The 17,503-nt window shown below is 33.0% G+C and overlaps 1 protein-coding gene across 1 annotated transcript; it reads right to left on the minus strand.

Annotated features, from left to right (window-relative positions):
• Positions 1-1,809: 1,809 nt before the first annotated feature.
• Positions 1,810-3,110, minus strand: LOC149529245 (protein EXORDIUM-like 2). Its single transcript, XM_089810329.1, has one exon. It carries the CDS (start codon positions 3,061-3,063, stop codon positions 2,020-2,022), a length of 1,044 nt encoding a protein of 347 aa, XP_089666455.1. The 5' UTR covers positions 3,064-3,110; the 3' UTR covers positions 1,810-2,019.
• Positions 3,111-17,503: the final 14,393 nt, after the last annotated feature.

Raw genomic sequence — 17,503 nt, forward strand, 5'->3', positions numbered from 1 at the left:
TGACAAGCCTTTCTTGTCATCCTATCCTCCTTGTGGGTGGATGTGTCATACCTTATCATTCTATCCTCCTTTGTGGCTGGATGACTAGGTTGACCCCTATCCTATCCTATCCTGTTGGATGACTAGGTTGCCCTTATCCTTGCCCCTTGGTGTGAGGGTGCAATCCTTTATAAGGATGTTCATCCCCCCTTGTTTTGATAACTTGAGAATACTCCTCATTGTAACACTTATGCAATATTTCTCTTAATATAGTTTTACATATTTGGGAATCATATTTGTGTTGTTGCTTCAATTCTTCCTTGTAGCTTGTATTTTTGCTTTCAAATTATAATCCAGGCTCCTATAGAGTTGTCTTCACCAACTCTAATAGTGACTACATATAATTAAAGCATAGCAAAATTTAAGCACAACACCAACTATAATATCACATGCTATGTATATATATGTATGAAACATAGCTTATTTGTTAATTTTTTACTCCTAATACCAATGCTTCCAAGGCTATATAGCTGTTTTACACTCCTAAGAACCACAAATAGTATTGTTTGGTTTATTAAGGTATATTACACTAATGTGACTGCTATGAATAACATGGATGTAATGCAACATAAATATACAGTTGGAAAGCAATGTCATTTCCCCGCCTTATCAAGAAATACTATTTTATTTTCCCACATTGTATTTTAATGCTTCAAAATGTTCAAAACTATTTGTGCCAAGTAGAAGAATTGAGTGTTATTTACTTGTTTTCCTTAAAACCTCATGAGTATTCGTTGATTTTTTAAAAGTACAAATGCAGATGTTAGTACAAAAACATCCATTTTTGTTTCATCATCTGGAATGGAAGTTGCCTGTGTAACCTAAGAACAAAAGAATTTAACATCCTATTCAAAACAATTGAAATAGTAGAGAGGAGAATCAATAAATGAAGATGGTGAAATAGGGCATATAAATATAATTTTTTTTTTGAATAAGCAGAGAGCAAAATCAAATTAATAAAGATGATAAAATAGGGTAAGGGGATATAGATATAATCATCACATATTTGCTATAATTATTGTGTGTTTAGAAGAGGATTTTGTACACATGAGTTTAACAACGCAATGGGGGAAATTTTTGGAGAGAACTTTAATTTAGTGTTTGGAAGGCCAGTTCTTGTTCTCCAGGGTCCATTATTTCAACATCTCTACATAGCCCTTGCACAAAGTAGCTCCCCAATCTCTTCCTTGAAGAAGAATAAATGCTAACTGGAAGTGACAACAATCGCAACTCCGCTAAAGCCTTTGGGTGAAATCGAGATGACCGGTTTTGAGGTCTTTAGATTGCTCAGTCCATTTTGCCAAATAATGAGAGTGCTATCGATGGGCATCTAAGAGAAGTTGCACTCCTTGGAAGTTTCCAAAACGAGGAATTTCTGATGAAAAAAATAATTATAACCTTTTACAACTGTCATTATTTTTTCCTTTTATTTCATTTATTAAAATACCTTAACCTTTGAAAAATTGTCAATGCGGAAAAGAAAATAGATTATCTGGAAATAAATTGTTTTTAAAATAAATAGGTTCTAAAGTTTAAGGTCATAAAGTTTTTAGGCTCCCTAAAGTTAATAGGCATGAGAAACTAAGTTCTCCCGAGATTAAAAATTCAAACTTCTTCAAATTTCATTTTAAAAATAGCTTTACATGTGTACAGTGAAATTAAGTGAAATTAACTTGCTGTGGAAATGATCTAATTAGCTTTACATGTGTACAATGAAATTAACTTGCTGTGGAAATGATCTCCTACTTATCAATGAAATTAACTGTTCGATTGTACTAACATCAAATCTCATCAATTTTCATTTAAAAAACACAACTTTAGATTTGTACAATTGGACACCTACTATTCCTCACTATGTACATTGTAAGCGAATGATGGACTAGAGGTATACAGATTGAATAAAGAATAATGACCGCCAGAGTATATAGAAGCCCTGAGCTGCCGTCTAAGGAACAGTGCAGTCCATTGTCGAAGATTACTTTAAACCAATGTCTTGCAGGAGCGGGAGGTGGGATCCCACATTGCTGGGAGGAGGAATGTGCGCCCGTTGACACCGTGGGCATTGTAGCTGGCACCTGTCGTCTCCTCTACCAAGAGTTGACCGGCGTAACCGGGATAAGCCCCGCTTCCGTACATGCCCGGACAAGCTGACACCGCCTCCAACGGAGCGGCGGCGTCTCCCTGGAAGTACCCCGACTTGAACGGATTCGTCACTGCTCCGGCCAAAACAGTGGCGATGTTGATAATCATCCCGTCGACGCCCACATCGCCGTTTGGGGGCAGCAGAGGAGCGCTCTGCGGACCGTAAATAGGCTGATGAAACGGCCACGCGCACTGCCCCGGGCACTGTCTCCCCGAGTTCCCCACCCATGCATACGCATATTCATATTCACTTTCACTGTCCGTGCCTTCTTTGCTGCTGTCGTGGAATCCGCATGAGCTGCTGCAGAAGTTCTCCACCATCACATCCTCAGATGTGAGCACCAAATACAATTCCACCTCGCCAATATTGCTTCTCATCTTCTTCGATGGCGGAGGCAGAGCTTCCGATTGGATTGCACTCTTCACCAGATTGGAAATGTCACTTCTTTTGAGGGACTTTCCGAGATAGTAGGATTCGTCCAGCTTCTGCTTCCCCAGCCTTCGGGTTAAAGGCTGAGCTTGGTTTGCTAGGGAAGGGGCAGATCCTCTGTAAGCCTCTGTCGTTTTCCACCAGGTGAGAACAGAGGGAGAATTACCCTTCTTCCCGCTTTCCGCCCCTAAAGACTGCACAAAATCGGCAACAATGGCACGCTGGGCGGAAGTGAAATTACCGTACCAGATGAAGTGAAGATTGAGAACGGGTGTTGTGGAAAGGAGAGGGCCATTGTGGTATTGCAGAACAAGGGGCTCTTCTTCCACCAGGGCAGACAGCTTTTTCCAATGAGAAAGGGGCCGAGATGCGGCATCGATTGTAGCAGACAATGCCGTCAAACATATTAACAGCAAGTGAATGACAATCTTCTCAGAACATAAAACAGCCATATTTAGCTGTGATGGAGAATTAAGTGAATGAAGTCTGGTGTGGGAAGAAAGAGGAGGAGGAGGGTTTAAATAGGCAGAGAGGGGGAAGTCCTGGCGAGATGAAAACGATTGGCAAGGGAGCTGATACCGCTGGCAATCACAGTACCGGATACCATTGAACAATTCGCAATGGGGTTTCGTGGCAAATTCCACTGTTTGCGTGGGACATTTGGTAAAAGAACAACTGCATTATAATATTTTATCTATCCTCGCTGCTTCGAAGAAATTGGGGAAGAATAAGTAGCGGAGAAGATATACTAGCGGAAAATTTGGTGCCATTGACAAGCAGGCACTTTGTCGGTTCGTGGTTTCCAACTTTCCAGTATGAAATTATTTTTAATACTCTTGTGGATATCAAATATTCGAAGCAAGCCCCGTCTGAGAGACAACACGCGGTCGTCGTGGCGCACTTGAGCCGCCAGAAACTTGATATGTCAAAGATAAGGACAATATCAGGTGTATTGCGTCTATGTTTTCAATAGTCATTATTAAATTCCCTATTCAAAATAAGTTAGTTTAAGACTCGCACTTGTACTTGTGAGAGGTTCAAGGGATAAGATGATAGTGTAATTTGAGAAAATTATCATTGTATGAAATTGCATAGTATAGTAAAAGGTTAAACATAATTTTCTTAATGATATATAACATTATTTGTCAAGAAAGTATGATGTTTAGGATGGTCCAATAGTTAAGGCTCTATAAATAACATTTTCAATATCACAATTGGCTCGAGGGTTCCAAGCAGTGACATATTGGTTGAATTTTTTTTTGGCCTTTTTTACTTCATTTGGATTACCCCAATCCAATATATCCATATTGGGTGCATTTTTTATCCAAAATGAACCTATGAATGTGAGCAAACCCATGATTTTGCCACTCATAACAGTACCAATAATTGACTGCCCCCATTAGTTTCTCGATGACCTCTTCATGGAAGATTGTGAAACGTTGATGTAGATATAATGCAGTTGAATGGGGTTTCTTAATGACATTATGTATGTGATGTTTGTTGTTTAGGTTGATAAATGTTACGTCTAGAGATAAGACAACATGTAGGTTAGACCATTTAGTGTCAACTACGCTTAAAGTGAAGAACAATGTGGTAGAACCTATTTGGATAATAAGATCTATTAGATTTGTGTGGTGTTTATTCCAGTATGAGTGTGTACCTCGCAACGTGCATCCAAAATGCATTAGTTCTTCAGCTAATTGACAATCAGGCAAGTTTGTTAAGTGGAAGTGAAGATTTTCTATAGTGGAAGGTATATTATCATCAATTTTGTGTTTAATAAACACCGATGCTAGAGCTTGGTTGCAGTGGCGCATCATAAGGTTAAGGAGGAAGTATGTAAACTATGGGTTTTGACCGAACCTGTCGTCATGATAACGCATAAGGGCACTAGCTAAATAGCTGAATATTTGCATGGGTCTATTAGCCAGTATTGTTACTTCCCCTTCCTTCCATCAATTAAATTTTGCAAAGAAACGTACTGTTCAGATAACATTTTAATTACTCTGCAATGAAAAGACAAATGAATTAGAATATTCCATGTCATCTTTAAATGTCAATGAAATCGAGAAATATGAGAGCATGATTGTTCGCGATTCAATTTTTACCATTTTATTTTCTTAGACTATTATAAAAAAAAGTAATATAAGAACTTTATTTCATGTTTTTAAAAATCAAATTCAGGATTTTTATTTTGTTATTAAAATTATAGAAATTTATTATTTAATGTTATATTATTTAATTAATAAGATTATTAATTAAATATATAATATATACTAATTAAAATAAAATAGAATAATTTTGTTTGTAACTAAAAATAATTGAACAAATTAAAATAAATATATAATATACTATTAGAAAAACTTTAATAGTCTTAAATAAACTAATTTCGAATCTATTATAAAAATACTTTCATACAAAATATAATATTAAGTTTCTTTGAAAAATAGAATGATTAATGTAAATAAAGATTATTTAGGAAAGTTTCAAAAATTATTATATACTTTTAAAAATTTGAAAATAAAATTCAAAACAAGCCTAAAATATGATTAAATTAACAACTTAAAAAAATTAATAAATCATTTTTGAATAAATAATTTTCAAGAATTGTTAGTTTTTATTTAAAAATTATTCACTAATTTAATAAAAATTACTTATTAAACTTTATATTTAATATTTTTTAAGATTTATTAATTTATCTTTTCAAATTAATAATTCTTTTCAAGTTTATAATTAATAAATTATTTCAAGTTTGAAATTAATAAATTATAAGCCTATATTTTTTATAATTTTTACATTATAAAACTAAGCTTTTAAATTTAATAAATTACTTTTTATTAAATTAAAAAATTATTTCAATTTTTAATTAATTAATTTTTAAAAAGAAAAAATTGTTAATTTAATCTTAGAAAATTTATAATAGAAATTTGTTTAAACTTGTGCACAATTTTTTTTTAACATTGATTTGTAGTTAATTTTATCTATTCAATTTTTTCATAGTACATAATATTTTTTAAATTTTTGATAAAAACTTTTTCTTTTATTTAAGAAAATAAATTAATATTATATTTTGTATGCAATTTTTTTAATAATAAATTTAGAATTAATTACTTTATTCAAGACCATAAAAAAAGTTCTAATAATATATCATCTATTTATTATTAAATTTTATCATAGATTTAAGTTATTTGAAATTTAACACAAAATTCTATTTATTTTTTAATTTATAGTGATAGTTATTAATATAAATAAAATTAAAATATAAAATACTACAATTAAATTGACAAATGTCTAAAAAATTTAGTTTAGTTTTACAAAACATAAACTATAAATGAACTAAAGTTCTCATATAATTTCTTTATAAAAGTCTTAAGAATAGGAAATGTAAAAAATTAAAGCTAACATGTAATATCACACCTTCATTCACGTTTCAATGGGTAATGTAGAATATTGAAGGACTTGGTACTTTTGCTGCCTTTTACTTCGGTTTTCTTCTGTGTTGATATGTAAATCCACTAGCTAAATCTGCATTTAAATGACTTCATGATTCTCTAGAAAGAATTTTGCTGCGTTTTCATTTTGTTTTCCTCTGCTTTGATATGTAAATCCACTGGCCAAATCTAGTTTGTTGTGAGTTAATGTTTCTTTGCAAAGATTTGTGCCTCCATTTTCTTCGATTCTTTTTTTGTGGTGATTTGTAAAATATGGTAGCAAGAAAAAATTAAATCTACATGCATAGATGGCAAATCGTCTTAGCCATTGTATCGACCGCCATTGCCTTTTTATTTTTTCTGGGGTGGGTTGTCTTTTTCCTAAGCTATTTTCTAAGAGACTGAGGTTCGAGACTAGAGGCGGTCAGGCAACTTCTCCACCTATTTGGTTGCCTCCGCTTAATCAAGTACCACATGTTCAACATTGTGGTTCCTTCATTCCACACAACATGTGCGCTATTTTGATGGCAATTTAGGCAATGCATCTCTGTGTGGGGCCACATATTTTCTTGGACCTCTTCATCTGCCTTGGACTTTGCCTTGAATGACTATGCTTCATTACATTTGGGTAGTTTCTTTTCCAATAGACTATGGTATCTGATTACAATGGTAGTTTTTTGAGTGAACTTACTTTAATAATCATGTTGACGACTTCTTTTCCACCCAAAAAGTATCTGGTAATGTCAGCTTGGCACCAAATGAATGCAATTAACTCAGTTGACTGTTGAGTATTTATTGCATGAGACAACTGATGAACGTGAGACAAAAAAAAATATCTACTTTAGAGCTATCGCTCCATAGGAGAAGCCTATCGACTTAACAAGGATTGGAAGTGCTAAAGTTCATGCTTTTAATGTGGTTGGTATTAGGGTAAGAGTTTAATCATTGAGAATTTGAAATAGATGTCAAGGGCTTCCAATTTTTAGAAATTCTAAGAATGTAATAATGTCAATATAGGTTGTATAATTTGGCTTTATAGAGTAAATTTAATTTTCTTTAAACCATTTAAAAGTCTTTAAAAGTCTTTTCAATGGATCCAATTTTTTAATATGTTTCAAAAAAAACTAAATCAAGTTTTCTGTACATATTTGAGAATGGTGTTGTGTGGCATGTAAGACAAATGAACAATCAAAATTTTATTTTTTTCTAATTCAATTCAATTTTGAAATGAGATCATGTTTTACTTTATCCGTAGGCTTTTGTGTTTTTTTAAAAGTCATTCCAAAGATGATTACCCTGTCTAGTCACTACTACACTTCATCACTATTTTGTGAAATTTCTTCTAGAGAAAACCTATTAGGTACTTGGTGAAGCAAAACATTTTGGATCATGTTTTATATTTAATGCAATTGAGTTACTCTAACAATATGATAAGGTGTAGCAAGAATTTGATGATCTTGTTGCTCAAGATCGAGCTCCTTGTTGAGCTCTCCTTGTTGTATTTCTTTCTGTCTTAATAAAATTTTACCCCTCTTTTTGTGAATATGATAAGGTGCAAAATATCTCATACATTCTATAACTTCGATCATATCCCTTGTTTGATATAAACACAATTGTCTACAACTGGTAATGAAAAATAGATGTTACAGATAACAATAGGTGCTCAAATCATTGCCATACTTTTCTAAATATATTCTAGCATCAATGAGAAGACCACTTTTGTAGGAATTAAAATTCATCAATCAATATATAATGCTCGTCCATAGCAATTTAACTTCTTTATGAAAATTTTGAAGAACAAATAACCAAATCTTAGCGACATAACATAATACACTTTGTTTGGAAACATATGAAGACCATAAGTTTAATTTAGGAAATTGGTTCAAGAATGTTATTTCAGTCATTGTTATAGAATATAATAACTAAAATGAATAATAATATTCATGTATAAAAAGTAAAACATTAAATCAAAATAGATATAAGTGAAAATATATTTAAAATAAATAATAAAATATTCTAATTTCTTAATTTAATAACTTACAAAATAGATGTAGAAAATTATTACAAGAACATTAAAATATAATAAAATATATAAATATAAGGTATAATGGATAAACATTAAACAACCACTTTTCAATTTCGATATAGCAAGTTTTTTCAAAAATGAGTAAAATTTTATAATTAAGAAACTAATTAATATTGTAATCTAAATATTTAATAAATTAAATAAATACATTATAATATTATAGTACTATAATAAGAAATATAAATATAAAGACCAAAATTTACTTATAGTACCGCCATCTACTAGTTGAAGCTGTTGGATAACTAAATATTATTCTCTCTCCATAATGTAGCAATGTGTATGTTGTTAATTGTGTTTGCAGTAAGATTAATCTAAATGTACATGTTGTTCTCATTCTTTATACATCAAATATGTAACTGTAAATTTGCTCAACTCTTACTCTAAAACCCACCAATTAAAGGCAGGAACAAAGTTGCTTGCGCCCCTTGTTAATTATCCATTATTTTTGAATAATTCTCTCTTTATTACTGAGAGTTTGTTATCATTAAATTTGTATCACACAAGTTCATGGTTAGTATATTTATTTGTTAAACTGTAGTTTCATAATTATTGTATTTCCTTTCTCAATTAATGATTATTTAAATATTATATTTATTTTAATCTAAAACTTAAATAAAAAAATTAAAACTGATTTATTATATTATTAGTATTTATTTTTATTATATTTGATAAGCAACATGGAAAATTGTGATCTCGCTAATAAATTCCAATGGTATAATTTTGAAATCAAATTATATATATATATATATATATATATAGTTCCTCTCGTGTTTGTAGTATGTACCTTGTTATATTTTGATCCAAGAGATACTTGTACTCATGTTATTTTTACTTTCGAGATCACCCAAGGGTCAGATGTTATACTTTGATTTCAATATCATAGATGTTAGATTACTATGTTGTTTAGCTGATCATATTTGCATGATGATGCCATTTTGAGATGCCAATATGTTTTATGGTGATACATGGTTATTTGATATTTGGACATATCTTTGATTATGTATATGTTGGATTTTACAACTACGATTATTTACTTCATTCTTGCTTTCTAATGCTTTATGTGAAAGTGAGTGATGTAAATAGATTATTTTAGTATGATTTAATAAATGGTTAAATTAGGTATTTAATGCATTTATTGCTTCGGCTATGTTATTATATGCAATTGCACTTGATCATGTTTATTAATGTGTAGGATTTATATCCTTGGTAGTGGCTCATGGAGTTAGTGATTCAATTGTTCATATTTTACCAATGTCACCCCTGTATGGTCAACGTATCTTTTAAAAACATTTAAATTTAACATTTTGGTGATTTGATTAAATCCGAAATCATTTGCATTATGTGATTAGACCTGTGAACATGTCTATGCATTTAGAGGTTTGCATTGTCATGAAGGTTCTTAAGAAATTTTTGTGATTTCTGGGTTTTCGGGCTTTAATTGATTTGATTTTTTATTTCTGGCAGCTTTGCTATAGATGAATTCCAATTACTTGGAATAACCCATTTTCGTTTAGGTTGATTCGAGGTTTAACTAGGTTACCTAGGCATTCACCCTAATTGATTATTCACTCGAAAAGTAAATAAGTACCCAAAGAGGAAATTAATTCCTCACTTCTCACTTTTGGAAATTACAAAATTGAGAGCTTTTTCCAAAATCCTCTTTTAGAGGATTACGTTTCTATTCGTTGTGAGAGCTATGGGTGTGGGATCTTCGCAAGATCGGTCTTGTTGGATCTAGCTCTAGGAGACCTTGTTTTGCTGCAATTTTTGGTAGATTTCGTGGGATATTTATTTTATCTGGTTGATTTCCATTTCTACCCCTTTTTCTATTAGGTAGGGCTCTCCCATTTTTTGTGTTTCAACTCCCTTTCTAGTTAAGTTTCTAATACATGTTTGTTAGGAGGCTAAGAACTAGTGTTCCCCCCCATTTATATTTGCTAGTTCTACTTGGTTGGTCAGGTGTGAACGTTTTCCTAGTTTTCAAATGAGGGCTTGAGATTTCACACCATTATGTTGGTTGTTTTTGCTTACGATGTCTGAAACCTAATTTTATTGGATTTTCATGGCTTTTGTGCCCAAAGACCAAATGGGTTTTAATTTTGAAGTTTTTGAGTTTTGGGGTTTTTACCTCGATTTGCATGCCACCCAGCTTTCTTGGGTTTTCTTGGCATGATGTTGTTCATGGACTTGGATCATCCATAGGATGTCAGCTAGACCATTGTTTCACTTTTATGTTGCATTGGGATGCGTACCATATCCATCCTCCCAAGCTTATTTTTGGTTGAGTATTGTTTTTGCTTATGTTCTCATCCAATCCTTGTGTTATGATCTTCGTGATGGTGGTGCACGTGCATTTGTTGCATGACTTACGAGGCTTGATCTCCCATGGTATTTCTGGGAGTTATGTTCATTTGGGGTTGGGTTGGGAATATGCATGTCTATGGGCACTCATCATTGGATGAGTATGCGTAGGATAGGTTAGCACCATGGAGGGGCCTTCTATCTTGTAGCCCAGTGATCATTGTGCCCAAAAGGTTGGCAAAGGAAGTTTTAATCAAGTAATAACTAAATAAAATATTAGGTGGTAATAAAACTAAGATAATAAAAGTATACAGTGTGAGATCATTCCGTTGGGGAGTTGAACCACATGATATCTAGCTTGGGATTTTCAATGCCAAGCAATTCTCCATGCAGCGAGTCCCTACCTAGTTACCCATTAGGTGTCTGACTAGGACATGTAGTACTTGCATTGTCTCATGATCTTGGTTTCAATCATCATTAATGTCTGGCGTGAGTGTTAACCATGGACGTTTGGTTTATGTGTTTTTGTGGTTGAATTATCATCTCCATCAGCACAACAGGAGTGGATGTATATGTTTCATGTGGTTGGGAGGTGTAGCTATCTTTACCACTATTGGGGACCAATGTACAAAGATGGTCTATTGTTCCAGTGCGATCGGTGCTTGATGTGCACTTGGTATTTTGGTTTATCTGGAGTATGTTTCCTTATGATTTATGCTTTCATTGGAATGCTTGGATATCATGATTAGATGATGTTAGTTTATTTGATGCATTCTTGTATTATGATGTTTGGCATATGTTTAGATGATGTGTTTTGATTAGTTGGAATATCTATTGCTTTACTTGTTAGCATGTTAGATTTCCTTATTCTTATGATGTTATTATGCTTTAATAGTGATGCCCTCATAAGACAACTCTGACTATCTAGTTGGTAGTTTGGGATGTTACACACGAGGGATGGCTAGGACCTTCGAAGTCTCATGATGCTATTATGGTTGGGAGGAACCGTGCATGAGTTTTTTTATGTTCGTTCTTTGCGATGTTGCTTTCAGTACTTTTCCTTTACAGTTATGTTTAGATTGTTAGTTGCAATTTTCATCTTACAATTATTGTGTTCGAGTGTCTATGCCTTGATTTGTGGATATGGTACTCCCCAATGTGGAGGAAATTGTATTTCCTATCTTTTAGTCTTATGTTTACCTTGGTTGCTACTGTGAATTCTCATGCGAGATTGTACTCTCTCTTGTGTGAGATTATACTCTCTTTGGCACGAGACTTTGCATTTTCTCATGTGGCATGTTGCATTTCTTCGCGTGCTTCCTGACACTTCTTTACGTGAACCTTGGCACATGTGTTGTGTATTTAAGTTGTTGGACCAAGCATTCCTTCGCGCAAAAGGTAGGGCCTCATGTGGCTTGTTGCACTTGATTGGAAGGGTACTTCCTCACGCAAAATTGTAGGTTGGGATTCTCTCGTGCAGAAAATAGGGGGTATCTATGCTATTTCCTAGAGAATGTGTTTTAGTGATTTGACTACCCTTTGGGATTGCTTGATTTTCCATGCTTCAACAAATTTAAGATTTTATGTTTAGTTGTCATATTTGGATTTCATTTTCTATTTGAGCGTGTCAATTTGGTAGTGGCGTTTGGAGATTCGTTGGTTGTCGGGATTGCATGGTTAAGTCTTTTGTTGCAATCTTTGTGATCCTTATAGGTTGAGTTTCGTGTGCATCCATACTTGTTTTAAAAATATATATCTTGTCTTTTATTGAATCCTTGTTCCAAGGATCTCCGAGCATGGCATTACATCTGATATTAGAGCCCATGTTGCAACATTGGGATATCAATGTTATGCTTCCACTATGTTATTATTTTTCTATGTGTATATTATTATCTTATGTTTTTTATTTTGATATCTTGTTGTGGTTCATGCTTATGACTCTATGCTTTTCTTTTCTTTTTTATTAGACTGTGAGAATCAGGTGCAGTACAGCCCCCCCTATAAACTGTAGTGCGCCGGGTAAACTTTTTAACATGATCGGTAGCACTGGCGCGACATGCCCACCAGTACCATGGGGATGGGGGAGACTAGAACCCATGACCAACCCCCTGCAATAGGGAAGATTTAGCCAACCGAGCTAGGGCCCCTGCCCTTATGACTCTATGCTTGTGACATATGATTCTGATCTTATCTTGTTGTTTCCATAGTGATGCCTCCTACATGTAGGCCTAGTGGTCGGGCTAGTAACTGACAAAATAACCATGAAGAAGAACACTAGGAAGAGGAATGTCAAGATGGTGAGGGAGAACAAGGTAACAATAATAAGAATGGCATTGGGGTATTGATGTCAGTGCTACAAGAGATTCTTGCTCGGTTTGGGCCTCGTGTAGAGGAATGCTGACAGGATCGTGATCAGAAATAGGGATCTCATCATAGAGATTCTCACATGTCAGATCATAGGGAAGAGGATTAGTGTAATCGTGAATATCAATTGGTGGATATTTTCACTAAGGCATTACCAAAAGGTAACTTTGAATATTTGCGAGAAAAATTGGGTATTAATGATGCAAAATATGTTAATGGTAGAAATTAAGGGGGGGTGTTGGCAATATTAATTTCGTCCGACCATCCATTGTCTATAGCCCATAATCCTCCATAAATAGTAGACAACCTAGCCACTTTAACCATTCCAACCACTGACTTAGCTATCCACAATCTGCCATTCAACATTGAAAGCCATTTGATGGCTAAGACATTTAATATATACTACCTAATATTAGATATGTAATAAGTATGATTTGTATTACAAAGAGTTCTTAGACATCTATAAATAGAGGGTTATTGTAATGTATTCAACAAGGTTGTAAGGCAATATAATAAGTTTTCTTTCTTGTACATTTGTCTTTCACTGTTGCTCAATATGGACCCAACTAAAGCACTTCTTTTGAGACTGAATGCTTCTCAAGCCAAAGCTCCCATTATGTTTGAGTCATTGCCATACTGATACAAGTATGAGAAAGTGTTGGCACGACAGCATGATTTTGAATCCAACGCATGATAAAATTTTCTATTGCATGAAATGTTTATGTAGGTGGACGAGTGGTGGGAATTGCAAGGGGCGTCACCCTGTTTGTAACACTTGATGCATGGTCCACATTGAATCCAAATGAGGTTGTTGCTCATGTCGACGATCATATATTGTATCGTACGAGTGGGATTGCCTACGTCCATTCACATTATGAATTCATAGTTGGCTGAGCTCATTGAGTTGAAGAAATGGGCGGCTCCGCCTCTCGCCAGGGCCTAAAGCCTCTTCAGCCACACATGGCTCCTATCCATAGATTGTTGAACCCACTATATAAATTTTGTATCATCTCCCATCGTTAGCACCCTTTATTTCCCCCAAATCATGGCATCTCCTCTCCAAGTGCATTGATTTCTGCAACTCCATTGACGTCCACTGTAATGTTGATGCCAATGGCTCAAATTTCTATGCCATTGTTTCCAAGCATGTTGATAGGGACTATCATTACATCACCATCTCCATCACTATTTTGCAGTGGTCGAGAGGATCACTAGCAGAACTCTAAGGAATTGCATTGTCAATTCATCCAGATCAGCGAATCACAAGCACATAAATGCAACGCACTATTTGTGGTCACTTCTAAGATGAAAATGAATCCAAAGAGAAACTATGAGATTTAGTACCTTTGAAACTAAAGCTCTTATTTCTTTGTGCACAAAGTAGCCTCAACATTTGATTTAGCAACCAATCTTGCTTATCATTTTTTTTATGGAGGGTTCAGATCTGTGAGGCATGAAGCCTACGAGCTACCAACTAGCAAAGGCCACCACATAGACTTTGTAGGGACCCAATATGGGCCCACTCATGCTTGAGACCTCTTCGGCTTAGAGCCAAAGACTGAGGGGCATCCACGCTGTCAAAATCACCTAGGGCACGATCCCGGCCTCATCCCTTATGGTGTCAAAGCCTTGCACTTAGCAAGACTTGATCCTTGGTGGGCTCTTTGTGAGCCATTCAACTTCACCAATAGACCAAGTGCCCATTGAAGGAACACACTTCATGGAATTTGAATTAGCTTTCTAGGCAACTACCTAGAATTCCATTTAACTTTTGCATTAGGATGTTGGAAAGATAATTTGAGTAGTGCTTTCTTTCTACCTGATTTTGTAATAATTTTTTTGGCATATTTTTTAAAAAGATTGGAGAGCGTCCACAATTTTCAATTTTATTTATATATTTATATATTCTTATTTTTTAAATTTAAAATAACATTTATTACTCCTTGCCTATAGAATTGTTTAATTTTTAACCTTCTTCAATGTTTTATATACATATTTATGGGTCATTTCAGTGAACATATCTTTTTGTGACATATGGATAGTTTTATGAAGGTGCATATGAATATTGGTAAGCCTCTAACATTGAGAGAAATGCAAGGATAACTTTAAGAAATCCCTCCCGAGAAAAATATGTAAAATGTTGGTGAATTCAACATTAAATATTCAGGAAAAATTTCTAATCAAGGGTGATTTTTTCATTCGAGGCAAGGGAGAAAATTATTTTCTATTGGCAAAATTTTCCTTTTCATATCAAAATTTAATAATAATTGTAGCCAATTATTTTTTTTTTTTTTGTTATGCAAAAAAATGTAGGCAATTTATTTTGTCGATCATAAACATTTTCGTAATGTAAGAGGCGAATTAATTATTTCATATAACACAAAATATTAATATAGTTTGATAATGTCATTTTCCAAAGAGAGATTATATAAAATTTTGGTGAATTTATAGTCATAGGTGGTCCATGGCCCACATGCCAAGTGTACAGTGTACAATGTACTTGTAGTATGCCAATCCATTAAGATTTAATTAATAATGTGCCCTTTTTTATTGCCAACTTGGTCGGCATCACGTTTAATGTTATCATTTTTATGGTGGAAGGAATTAATTTGGACTATTGATGTAATATAGATCAATGGATTCAACTCTATTTCGAGTCTAATTTTAAACGACATACCATAAAGGCTAAATCTTTCCAAAATTAGGACACGTGTCCCAAAGACCAAAACATAAAGTAGTTGGCTAAACAAGGATAGTTGGAGACAAATGTCAATAAAATGGTAGGCAATGCTCAACCCAAGGGAAAATATTATTTTATTTTAAGGGCGAAATAACATTGTCCAATAAGAAAACATTAGGGAAACATTAGCAAAAAATTTAAAATAATTGTGTTCTAAATGTAGATTACATTGGTGATTGGATCGGGATTTGGACCAATTATGTGTAAACTAATGAGTGATTAGCCTTGGATATTAACCCAAATAATTTAATATCTCAGTGACATGGTTGACCCCATATGTAGGTTTTATTAGCCAAATTGCGATTTCTCAAAGAGATGGAATAGCCAATTGGCAAATATTCCCCACTAAAAAAATCACTGGAGAAATGATGGTCTAGTTAAATTTGTACTATTTGTTCTTGATTATAAGACATATTAGATCCAATATATGTATTTCTCTTTTATTGCTAGTTTTGATTATTGAGCCAAGTAAATTACTTTCTACTTACTTTCCCACATTAAACAATTATTATAAGTTATCATAAATGAGACCTAAGTAGAATTACTAATTGGATACCTCATACATAATAAAATGAAATATAATCATCAAAGTTTTATATGTTATATTGTATATTTTGATATTTGTCTCTTATGCAAATCTCTTTACATGAACATAATTTGTGATTTGAAATCATTCTTTAAATAATCATATTTTTTCAATTGATACTTTATTTACTTATTGCATAAGGCAGGGACTCAAGCTCTCTCGAGAGCTCTTGTTTTCTTAACTGCAATCCTTCATTATTATTTATAATACATTGACTTGATTAAAAAATTAATTTTTATATAGAACACCTAATACAATAATACAATTAAAATTAATATCTTTATTACTTATAATAGATATATAATAAAATTATTATCAAATTTACCTACAAAATCTAAAATAATAATTAATAGGAAAGTATGTAGTCACTACATCGCACTTGTATGACATTGTAAATAACATAGCTTTAACTTTATTTAATAGATTCAAGTAAAAATTTGAAAAATGTAATAGAGTAAAAATATTATAACTAAACATTCATAATTTCAAATAACGACATAAATTTTGTATTTGTAAGTGCTCATTATTATGTTAAAAAATAAAATGTGCAACATTTCATCTTTGAAAATTCTCATTAGTTTCTCATTTTTTTTTAAAAGTACAATCCTTTGATTATATATATATATATATATATATATATATATATATATAAAATAAAATGACAAAAAGTATTTTGCAATGTCTTTATGCAAGCAGATACATTGGGCAAGGTTTTATGGTTACTTGGTTTTTAAGTGCGACTATACTATTTTACATGTTCAAATGAACTATTAAATTTGTTTATACTATCCATAAAATTAGTAAGACTACGACTATCCTAAAAAAAATTGAGAAAGCAACATGTCGTTCTAAGAATCTCAACTTCCTTTTTTTTTATCACAAGTAGATTTTATCCAAGGAATTAGTTTAAATTTTTTTAAAAACCATATAGAATACTTAGTGCAATGATATATTTCATATTATAAATATGTAAAATGTAACAAGAGTTCTTGGCATGAGTCCTTGTCTTTCAGCTTAATATTTTATTTTTTCAAAAAATATTTCATTATTTGATCATTAATTGAAAGTCATTTTTTAACAGGTTTTATCTTTCAATAAACATTAGTGCTCTCATAGCTTCTAGTGTTATTATTTGGATCCAGCTGAATATTGGGTGGGGAGTAGGGTTTGGAATTGCTGCTGCGGCCATGGGAACAACAATCTATACTTTCTTAATAGGCACCCCTTTATATTGACATCAAAAACTAGGAGGAAGTCCCTTGATTCGAATAGCTCAGGTGATAGTTGCATCATTTAGAAAATGGTAGGAGAAGGTTCCAGATGAAAAATCTTTGTCATATGAAGTTCAAGACAAAGAATTGGTCATTCAAGGGAGCAAGAAACT

Source organism: Cupressus sempervirens, chromosome 11 (genome assembly GCF_028749045.1).
Source record: "Cupressus sempervirens isolate cs-2001-9-10 chromosome 11, ASM2874904v1, whole genome shotgun sequence".
In the NCBI taxonomy this organism is placed as follows: Eukaryota; Viridiplantae; Streptophyta; class Pinopsida; order Cupressales; family Cupressaceae; genus Cupressus; species Cupressus sempervirens.